Consider the following 12,050-nt stretch of genomic DNA (forward strand, 5'->3'; position numbering starts at 1 on the left):
TCCTGCGGAGGCCTGTGGGGGCCGGCGGAGCCGACATCAAAGGCTTAAACAGCAGCACGCCTGTTTATGCAGCAAAGAGAGGAGGGCTAGGTGGGCTGGTTAATCAGGGGTACACGGCATAAACACACACACACACACACACAAATGAGAAAACACTTCCTGCATCCACAAAAATATGCATAAATATACACTACAGTGGAGTTACTTTGACACATCCTGTACGCTCTTTAACTCACAAGGAACAAACAGAAAACTCCACGCGCACATGTTCACACCCACACATTAACAGAATGAATCAAAGCTATTGAACTGGGCCTGGAGGCGCTGAGAAGTGGCCCAGGTGAGCTCTCTCTCCAAGCCCACTCCATTATGACCATCTCACACAGGCGCCCCGGCTAGAGCTAATTAACGGCCTATTACTATGCAGATATATTCAGGGCCAAGAGCGGAGCGCAGGCAATAAATGGGCCTGATGAACGAGAGAGGGGCAAGACAAGGGAGGGAGGGGTGGGGGGGTGGAGAGGGCTAAGAGGGGTCGGGGCCGGGGGAGGGAAGAGAGGGATGGGAGAGGAGAAAGTAATAGGCAGACAAGAGGAAGGTGGGAAGGCAGGAGAGGAAAAGAGGGGCCAGGGGGATAGGGGGAGGGATGGTGGCGTGGAAGAGAACAGAAGCAGGACAAGTGCACTTTACACTCCTTATTACTGGCTGCTTGTAATGCCGGCGATTCAGGGATTAAAGGTTATTGTCATAATTTGTAGTTTGGAGTTTTTTCTTTTCACTGTTTTGGCCCGGGAACTTTTTCAACAGAGGGACCAGAGTCTAAATTGAGTTCCTGGGTCATAGTTTATTTAATGCATTTTTGGTCTATTTTCTTAATCTTCATGGTTCCTCGGATGCATTAGAAAAGCACAAATTAAGCCAAACAAGAACAGAAGAAAAGACACTTTGGAGACAGAGGGCCCTATCTTACACCTGGCGCAAAGCGGAGCACAGCGCAGCGCAACTTTCGCTGCTAGTATCACACTGACACAGTTGTCATTTTCACGCCCTGCGCCCACATTGTCTAAGTAGCAAATATACTTACGCCCATCTATGCGTCCATGGGCGTGTTGGCCTTAAAATGCGGTGTGGTCAGGCGCATTGTTGGCGCATTGCTATCTTTACGCGGCAGAAAGTGATTGTGCCATTAACCAACAAAAACCTGGTCTAAAGTCTGGCGCAGTATTTTCCTGCTATTTAAAGGGTACATTATTCAGATAGTAAGATGTGTCTACACAGGCAGGTTCACATCACGCACACACTCTGCTTGTTACACACACAGGGGTGCAGCAGCAGCTCTCCTCCTCCTCAGTTTAGTACAGTGTTGGCGCTAGAACAATGTTTTTATTTATGTTAAGGAAAACACTAAATTCAGGTGGTAGGTGTCAATTCAGAATATAATGGAATATAATGAAGTAAGGCTCTCAGGAGTTCCGTATTGCTCAACCTGCAGCGTGCTCTCAGCGCTCCTCCGGCAAGCGCACCTGAATCTTAAATGAAATGGGAGATGACACTCTGATCGGTTTAATTCCTGTTACGTCCGAAACACACCTATGATTAATTAAGGGACTAAATACAACCCCATTTCCCCTTGCACCTTACTTTGTGGCCAGGTTATGCGCCGTTTAACTGTGGAGTTGGACACGCCCTAAATGCACCCGCGCCATGCACTTTAAACCATGCGCTATAGATAATTTAAAAAGGGCCCAGAGTTCCTGGTACTGTTTTTCTGTTTCGGTTTTCCATATGTCCTGATATTCTGACTCTCCTTTGCCTTTTATTATTCTTTTCTTTTACAAGATATGTTCATCTCATCCCCAAAAGACAGAGAGAAAGAAAAGGAAAAAAGCCCCAAATGGGTTTTGTTCTTATTTTAGGATATTGTAAATGATGTAAACATTAGGGGAGGAAGTAATGCTGTCATCAATCTACGCTTGGCGAGAGAAAGAGAAATCCACTTTGTGTATGCCACAGATGCATTTTCATTTCAGGTGTATCGACACAAAGTGCAGAAACCTAAATGAGAGATGTGAGCCTGTGCCAGGTGGTGGAAACCGGAGTGGGAGAGGGAGAGGGAGAGAGGGAGAGAGGGAGAGAGAGAGAGAGAGAGCGAGAGAGAGAGAGAGAGAGTGTAACAGTGTATCCCACTCAGCGACTTCAGAGCAGCAGCCAAGAGTCATTTAGGAATGACATTTTATTTATTTTCATTTAACCTTTATTTAACAAGGCAGGTCAATTAAGAACACATTCTTCTTCATTCATTATCAGGCCCATCTTGCTGCTGCTCTGCTTCCCTCTCTTCTCTCCCCCTCCTCTCTTTGTGGACCTTCGACTGAAAATCTTTTTCAAGACAAAATCACTGTTGAGGGTGAACAATTTTGGAAAAATTAATTTTTTTCTGACCTATATTAGGATTTAAACTCCAGGCCGCCAATGTGTAGTCGACATAGCATTAAACAAGATTTGTTTTTAGTATTTTTTATTTTCCATTTAAAGCGCCTATAGCTACGACTTTTTGGAAAGACATTATTTCCGCTCTGTTAAAGAGAGTTTCCAATACTTCTTAATGAATGTGTCACTATCTAATTTTTCATTTGATTTACTGTCATATTTACAAGGATTTACAAGAATTATTTTATATCAGCATTCTATAAAACTTTGGGTAATTACAGGTAGATTTAGATGCATATTGAGATAATGGGAAAGAACTTCAATTGTAAAAATGTTTTCAATCTTTTAAACGTTGAATACGCAATTTTTGCGTAATGACATTATATATTATATTAGGGCTGAGACGATACACCTATCTCCCGATTCGATACTATCACGATACTTGGGTGCCGATTCGATATGTATTGCGATTTTAAGTAGTGGGATTTGTTAAGCATTGTGATTCAATATTATGAGTTATTGCGATTTTTGATAACTTTTTTTAACACTAGACCATGGGAAAAAGTTGAATCATACACTTGTAAGGACTTTTACTTTGGAAAATCTCAAAATTGATCTAGTAAAAATGTTTGATTTTCAGCATGTATGTAGTCAGAGATGTCCTGAAGTCAAATATATCAGTCATTGTCAGGAATTATGTATTACTTTTTTTTCCCAGCAACCCAAAAATCAAAGAATAAAGACATTTCCCTCACAAATTAGTGGTATTTTCTTTTTCATTTATAAGGCACATGTAATGTTTTATACTTCTTGTGAAAATAATTCAATCAATCATATTTCCATATATGTATTTTGAATATAAAGTTCCCTTTGTTAACACCTTATTTTAAAAACTGGATGTATACACACGTGTATACTTCCTCTAACTCCTCCAAGTCCGTCTCTAGCTCTCCCGTCAGCTCCGTTCTCTTTATACATCCATGGTCAGCTCCATCGGGGCCGTTTTTATGGATTTAACATAACTGTCAGTATATGGGCGCTCTACAGTTGTAGCATCGGCCTATTTGACCACGGAGATCAGAGTGACGGCCGGCTTGACGGCACGTTACCGCGATACGATAACGTTTCCTGTCCATGACAGAGTTAGCATGCAGCTTTAGCCGTGATGTCTAGCTCTGCTTTTCCTGCAATGTGTGAAACCCAAAGTGTTTCCATCCTTTACTGGATGTGTAGTGTTTACCACGCTGGATTTAAAATGTGAGTTTGCAGTTTGTATCCATGCAAACCCTCTGCTGTTTTCTGCTTTGTCGTGTCGGCTCATTGCGGTTTGTTTTGGTTGACAAATACGGAATGGAAATGACGTCACGTTACTCAGACTACAACAATGAAAGCGGTAACTTCCTTCTACCTCCACATAGACTCAAACAAAGCAAATATATTGATTCTGGCATTGAAAAAAATCGATTTCAAACTTGTAAAAAAAAAATTGCGATACATAGGTGAATGATTTTGTTTCCCCACCCCTACTATACTGTATATGCAAATAAGCAAATGACAGCATTTAGCAACATCTAGCTGAGCTGAAGCTAAGTCTAGCGTCCCAGAAAAGCAAAGATGCTTTGAAGAAAAGACTGCTCTATAGCCCTAAATACCAAAGGTCTTATTTCAAAGTCTAAAGGTGATAAGCTAAAACACTGATATAATAAAAAAAACTGTAATATTCTGACCACTGTCTGCTACCTGCCAGCTGTTGGTCACTTGCACTGAAAGACTACCATGCTAGCTGCTAACTGTTCTCTATAGACTCGCAACAGTTCAGTATGTTACTGAACTTTAGTATGGTTTCTTTAAAAAAAAAAAAAAACATCTTTGGAAGAGTATTAATTGTACAGCCCCAGCATGCAGAGAGCAGATAACATTATACAGACAACAGCAGTTTCACTTTATAGCTTGGCCACCTCACCTAATTAGTGTTAATTAGCTATTAGCTAAGAGTTGTCCTTACAGCCAACAACAGTCAACAACTAAAACAGCCCTTTAACATATCATACTTTGACTTATTAATGAAATCTGGGCTCTTATAAATTTCAGTTTTAATAAAAAACAATTAATTGTTCAGCTCTAACAACCACAAATAATACTGCATCGACTGAAATAACATAGTAGATTTATATGTTTAATGAATCATTTCTTCACCAAATTAGAATAGTGTATAAAAATGTGTGTGTAGTCTCTCCAGTCTCTCTCTCCTTCCCCGTTCTAAACATGCAAAAACTGCTCTCAAACCAGTGCTGAAAAGCCAATCAGCATTCCTATACTTAAATTAGGGATAATTCATTTCCAAGAAACACGACTGACGCGTTTTAGCCTCCCAAGCTCGGCTGCCCATCGAGGTCTTGCATGGTTAGCAATTGATTTATTATTTCACTCACCAGTACTCCCTTTATTGCTCGAGATTTAATTAACTAATTGATTTGTAAAAAGCTTGAATACATTGAATAATGAATTAGCAAAGGTTGCATGCTGTTCTCTCCATTCTCCATTATAGGAGTTATTTGCAGGCCAATATTTTACCATTATTGCTTTTGGGGTAAGAACCACAGTCGCCCCTCTATTGATCAATGCTTTCCACCAGTCTGCATCTAGCCGGGTGGAGGGCATATGCAAAGAGACGTTTTCTCACTCCTTTCTTCCACTTCTAATTCAACTCCTTTACACTTAGTAACAAACTCTTAATTTTGAAAATTGAAACTAAAAAAAAATCAAAAACTTACGATTGGTGGACGCTGCAGTTGTAGAAGACAAAGTCAACGCTGGCGAACTTCTTCCCCGTCTCCTTCGACTTCAGATACAACTTTATAACACGTTGGTCACCTATGAGGAGTCACAAAACACCATATTACCAGCATGCTTTTCTTTTTTTCTTCCAACAGTCTTCCAATATTTCTATATTGTACAACTGATATTATCATATACAGTAATGGAAAATGTTTCATGAACCCAGGTTCATGCCCGAGCCCAGGCGATGTGTATTCTGAAATGTTAAGCCCGGAGCTGAATCAATAGTATTTCGTAGAGGAAGCGGTTCTGAAGCTGTCCGTATACATTTATGGATTGTGTGCAGTAAGTTTGTGAATCAGCAGTTTCTTATTATGATAATCACAAAGAAACGGGTGCAGTTAAAGAGCGGAGTGACTCATGTTTCACACAGATGAATGAACAGGCTGAATGAAGCAAACAATTTAGATTTGTGCAGCATCAAACAAAACCGCTCAACCGAGAGGAGCCAGGAATGAATTAGAGTCGTCTTCTCTCTAAAACAAAAGTTTGTTAAGCGTCCGAAATGTTAGGAAACTTTCTTTTTTTTTAGAAAGTGCAACTTTCAGACACTCAGAGAACCTAACAAAGCATGACAACTGTGTTAGCGCGACTAATTTACTGTAGCTCCAACATGTTCAATATTGAATACATAAATGGAATAAATTGTAAATATTCATATGAATAAATAGTTGTCACTTTTCTTGACAGTCGTGTTGTCACTGTCCTCTCACCTTTCAGCCAATCACATGTCCCCTGCCTCCTTAGCAAACAAGCTCAACAACTGCTACCAGATTTAGCCAGTTAGCACCTGTTAGCTAGAGCAACAACAATATCATCATGTCATTTTTATTGATCTAGCTTAAAGAAACCCGAGAGCCCCCGGAACCAACCATTGATGTAGTTAGATAACGCCACTACAACTACTCATAATCATCTATTTATAGAACATATGAATGTTATACCGCTTCAGAAACCTGATGTTTTCAACTTTCAGAGTCCGTAAACCAACTGTTTGTAGTCCAAACTATGTCTTATTACCAAGTATTTTAACAATAAAGTCATACAGGTATGATAAAAAGATTTTTTTTTTTTGCTCATCTCTAGATGCTTTTCCTAAACGGTCTTGCTGAAGCGTAACATCCGAGGTTTGCCCACTATTTGCTTGTGCAGAAAATATAAAAGAACATTTTCCTCTAACATTTTTAAGGATATATATTATGTTTGTATTGAAAAAAGTGAAAGAGGTTAACTGTGTCTGTACTGTGCATTATGTTTAATACATATTTAATAATGTTTTTTTGTTATTAATTTTAAAGGGCCCATATCATGCTCATTTTCAGGTTCATGCTTGTATTTTGGGTTTCTACTAGAACATGTTTGCATGCTTTAATGTTCAAAAAACACATTACTTTTTTCATACAGTCTGTCTGAATACACCTGTATTCACACTCCGTCTGAAACGCTCTGTTTTAACGGAATTGCGTTGCTAGGAAACAGCTTGGGTCCATGTTTACATCCTGTCAGTTGATGTCATTCACATACACTGCAACAGGAAATAAACTGAGACACAATTCATATGTTTACGTTTAAAACCGTGAAACGGTCTAAATATTGTACCTTTGTGACATCACAAATGGACAAAAATCCTAACGGCTTGTTTCAAACACACAGTTTCTGAATACGGGCTGTTTGTATTACTCCATGGATTGAGTGTTTTGATACTTTCAAAGCATTTATATATCACTTAAACCTGCTTTATGATATAAAAGACATGAAAATCTCATTTTTTACAATACGGGACCTTTAATATCAAACACTTTGAGGTCTCATACAGATATTGCTGATTTTGAATCGTAACGAAATGAACATTTTCTTTCAGGTCGAGAGTTCAAGTCAGAGATCTGGGAACTTCACACCATAATTTTACAATTCCACATCTTTTGGACCCCCTTTGTTTTTTTTGTATGTTGGGATATTTTCTCTTTACCTTGGTCTCGTGTGATGGGGGACACCTCTTTTGTAGAGGGTGACAGGCAGAAGATCCGTCCACCATAGATGCGTCCTTCTGTCTCTACATAGTCCTCGAACGAGCAGTTCACTCCGGCAGACAGACTGGGCACGTTCTGCGTCTGAAGCGACAACTGGGAGAAGGAAGGGAAGCAGAGAAAGGAAATCAATATACTTTTATTAGTGATGCAATAAGCACGATTTCTACTGCCCCACTGCAGAAAATGATGCTTTTCAAGCTCAAACTAAAAATGATGGACATATTGTCATCAGTGATGACTCAAGAGCAAGCTTCACATTTATCTTTCTCACTTGTGCTGTCCATCTTTCTCTCCCCCACAAAACAATACACAAACTGACACATCTAAACACACACACACACACGCACTGACACACCGACACACCAACACGCTGTACCTGCACTTCTGACATGGTGACAGAGATGGTGTTGGGTTGGACGGAGAGTCGGACGCACTGCTCCACTCTGGTGGTGAAACGCTGAGGCTCCTCTGCTCGTTCACAGCGATCCTTCCTCGAACATCTAGAGGAGGACGATACACTACAGTCACATCTCCATTCAAAAACCTCATAGATCATATTCAATTCAGATCTGTTTAGTATATTAAATACGCACTAATCTTGTTTACTGATTATTTAGGTAAAATACATTTTGTTTAGTTTCATGCACCAAGGTTAAAATGTGGCATTGGTTCCATCAGCTGCGTCACGCTCGTGAGAAAAAGTTCCCCTTCCTCACAGAGTTAACATTCAAGGTCGCTTGAAGTGCATTATGAATTAGTGATACAGTATTTATTGAACAACTCCAGGATGCTGGGTTTCAGGCAGAGTTTCTGTTTATTAGTGGTGTATGGATGCATGGAAATAAGTAGATTAGGGAGGTGCATGTGAACAATCAGTTGAAAGACAGCAGTAACTGGAATACCGTGTTTTAGTGGCTACATGATAGTTAGAACTTTTTCAATAGCACTGTAAAAGAGTGAGAGTGTTTGAGAGGGATGGAGCTCTCAGGATCGTGACGTTTGGTATCCTGACAACAATAGGCTATGTACTGTATGTGTACTTGTATGTAACCAGGAGTGGCATTAATCAACATGTAACTTTGGTTCAACCAGGTTTTAGAGCTCTTATAAATAACTCAAAGGCTGTCTATCATAGTATAGCACAACAAACAGCTCAAATAGAGCCCAGTAGATAAGCAGAGTGAGAAACCAACGGGGCATAGCGCTTAGTGCACGCAGAGCATTGAAGTCAAACTTGCATTAGCTGATTGGCACAAGCTGCTCATTCATGCTTCACCATCGGTGGCTCGTTCATCAGCTGACTGGTAGCATCCAATCATTTTAACACGTGTACATGGATTACCCCCTCCCCCCCCCCCAAACTGAAAGTAATAGTGTCTGCTCCTTACAGTATCTCTGCTCAGAGTAGCAGAGGTCAAAAACACGGGATGAGAGACAGTTGACAGACAAGATGATGGCGGAGGATTTGGTGTCAAAGTGAAAAGCAAAAGTGCCTATTTGGCAATATTTTGGATTTAAACACAATGCTATAAGGGATCCATAACGTTAATGAGGCAATAACCAGGCAGAGGACGAAGCGGTCGCAGCCGGTGTGCGTGTTGTCACAAGTTTATTAACCGGCGTGAAAATTTCCTCACCGTGACATCCCAATTCCCAGGGCTTCAAATACCAGAAGTTTTGTAACGGCCCTCTGTTAGCGATGCACAAGGCACCGGGCTTTCAAGTAACTCCAATGTAAACCCCTTCTGCGTCAGTATTAGACGCTCGGAGCAACTGCTCTGTAAGTCAGGTGACGTAGTATAAAGAGAACAAAGTCTGTGTAGGGAGGAGGTCGGTGTGGATGGATGAGTCAAAAAACACACAACTTTTACCCAGGAGGCCGCTGTTCATGTCCCGTGTGGAACCAAAATTCAACGATGACTTATTTTAAGTAAGTACGTTCTGTAGAGTACTTAACTTACATCACGTCAAGTTATGTAGCTTACGTGATAAATACTAATTTTAACCCAAAACCACGACCTTTTACTAAACCTAACCAAGTAGTTTGTTGCCTAAACCTAAGTGATGCCAAGCGGCCCTGACCGAGCGTCCATATATGACAAGTATGTGTTTGTTTGGATTCTCAGTCGAGTCCTCGTAGCATCTCTAATTCTTTGGGATCTCCCTCATAGAGCAGAACATTTCCGACTAAATCTACCTGTATTGCACAACTGTAATTTGCTACAAATGGTGAGTTCATTGACACAAACATCTCCGACTGAATTAGCAGTCAAACGAGTCAAACCACGTGCATTTCTTATACACACAACAAACATCTGAATAAATCCATATGTTCGCAGCTTTAATAAATGTGCATTTTCATCTTTCTGGGATTTTTTGTTGTAGTTGAACGCAACCCTTATGAGGCTGTAAATTGTAGCATTTGCAGTGTTAAAACACATACAAGAATGTAATGCCGAGCAGATCTATATAATACTGGTGGCCATGAACATAAAAATGACTAATACAAATGGAGCTGATAAAAATTCCACAATCCTGTGCATCACTGTAACATTATAATTGACTGCAGAACACCCACTTAAAGAAGAGTATATGCACTTACACGTTATGTAGCACACACCAGCCACAGTGAGGGTCCCCTGATCCCAGGCAGGCTCCACAGGAGCTGTACTGCTCACAGCTCTCCACTGATACACGGGTGACCTGGAAATAAAACACACACCTGGTTAATATCGTACACAACACACTGTGCACACAACACCTTCAAACAGCTTACACCGTATAGGCCCCGGTGTACGCGGGATCTCTCGGAGGTGTCCTCGCGCCTGGAACATGAGATTAAAGGAACGAGCCCACTGTGACTATCAGAGATAAACAGCTCTGGAGGTGCTGCTTACAACTCCTCGCTGCTGCGTACGACAAGGCTAACTAGAGGGGGGAGAAGTAGAGGTTCAAACACATGTAAACACACACTCGGGTCAAGATTACACCCCTCTGACAAACATCTCTTTGTGATACACTGTGTACTGCCCTTCAGTTCTCATGTGGATCAGGGAACACCGATGCAAGCTAGCAGTTTACTTCAAGAGACACTAAACAGTCTAGAAAAACAAAAAGCTCCACTGGAGCTAGAAAATTAATCTTCAATGTCTGGACAACGCCCCTTTTAAATTAAGGGGCCCCTTCTGGTCACTTATTTACTTCCTGTCATCTACAGTATAGATCCATATGTGACAGTTTAACAACTGTGCATGTTCCTCCTGTATTATCTTATTGTGTTCATGGGATATGTATTGATCTTTTTTAATTGTTGCATGTTGAAGACCTTTTCCCCAATCACCTCTTATCACTGGTAGTATATAAACTGGCTTATAGTACAAATTATTTGAACTGAATTGTAACAGATTAAAACTGAAAGAAAATCAATTTTGACCGCTCTTTTCTTAAAGGTATACTATGCAGCATTTTCCTAACGAAAACAATGTATAGACTGATACAAAAACAATCCTGGGTTGTGCGGAGGTGTGCAGAGTTTATATGTGCTTTAGAACGTAACTGCTGTGAGACTCTGATTCAATGCTTTGTTCTCATTAACGCCGCCCCCTCTCTTTATTCATTCTCTAGCTCGCCACCGCTGCTGTCTCTCTCTTTCTCGCTTGCACGTTGAGCCAGGGAGGATAGGGAAACTTCGAATGGTCTGTTTACAAACTCCAACCAACAATGCTGCATAGTATACTGTACCTTTAACCTGACTCTTGAAAGTACCCCAAATGTATGGATGTGCAATTAAAAAATTGCCGAAGTATCACTTTAAGGCCTTTCATGCAGCAATGAACCCATTCTGTCAGGATGTTTTGCCTTACCTTCAATACTATGGAGGACGGAACCTGCCAAAATCAAAAAATATATGAAACAGATAAATAAATGAATATGTCATTAAATGTAGCAAAAATAATATCAAAAATAAATGTAGCCATTAATAAACTGATAAAATGTGACATAAATTGATATTTATGTTTTAATTTGCTTCTTTATTTATTTATCTTTGTATTAATTCCCTTGTTTATTTACTCTTGTTTAATTTCCCCTTTTATTTATTTATTTATTCATGTATTTATTTTTATTAATTTTTAAATGTATTTATTTATGTTTGCTTATATTTCTCATTGTTCATTTATTTTAACATTTATTTTGTAATTTATTCATTTATTTTAACATTTATTTGTAATTTGTTTATTTACTTTTGCATTTTTTATTTTATATTCATTTTTAAATGTATGTATTTATTTATGTAAGTATGTATGTATGTATGTATGTATGTATTTATTTGTTTATGTATGATTTCCCTTTGCATTTCATCCCATATTTATTCCCCCAAACATATTTATTCCTGTATTCTTTTCTTTACACATGTTTTTATGCATTTCTGCCTCATTATGCAAATGAGGGGACTGTGGCTCAACATGTGTCATCAAAGGGTCAGGGTGCAGGACTATATGCTTGTGAGCGAGCTAGCTAACGGTGTCTGCTGCCGCTTATCAACTTATGTTTAATAATATTATTGCTACATTTAATGAAATATTTATCTATTTATCAAGTCATTTATTTATTCATTCAGATATTTTTTGATTTTGGCAGGTTCTGTCCCCCATACAATACCATACATTCCGAAGCATGATATCCCGTCAACAGCTTTAATTGTAAACAAAAAATGTATGTTCTTGATATAATCTTCCAGCTGTCTAGAACTAC

General features: G+C 39.5%; 1 protein-coding gene across 2 annotated transcripts in view; it reads right to left on the reverse strand.

The window, feature by feature from the left end:
- The window catches only part of LOC141772166 (plexin-A1-like), a 353,749-nt gene that overhangs the window by 153,277 nt on the left and 188,422 nt on the right, over positions 1 to 12,050 (reverse strand). For both annotated transcript variants that reach the window (XM_074642860.1, XM_074642859.1), the window contains exons 5-8: positions 9,901 to 10,001; positions 7,675 to 7,798; positions 7,238 to 7,391; positions 5,205 to 5,304 (exon numbers count right to left, since the gene is read on the reverse strand). In XM_074642860.1, the coding sequence (XP_074498961.1) occupies positions 5,205 to 5,304; positions 7,238 to 7,391; positions 7,675 to 7,798; positions 9,901 to 10,001 (479 nt within the window). The remainder of the gene's footprint in view (positions 1 to 5,204; positions 5,305 to 7,237; positions 7,392 to 7,674; positions 7,799 to 9,900; positions 10,002 to 12,050) is intronic.

The sequence above is a fragment of the Sebastes fasciatus genome, chromosome 8, assembly GCF_043250625.1.
Source record: "Sebastes fasciatus isolate fSebFas1 chromosome 8, fSebFas1.pri, whole genome shotgun sequence".
NCBI classification, from domain to species: Eukaryota; Metazoa; Chordata; class Actinopteri; order Perciformes; family Sebastidae; genus Sebastes; species Sebastes fasciatus.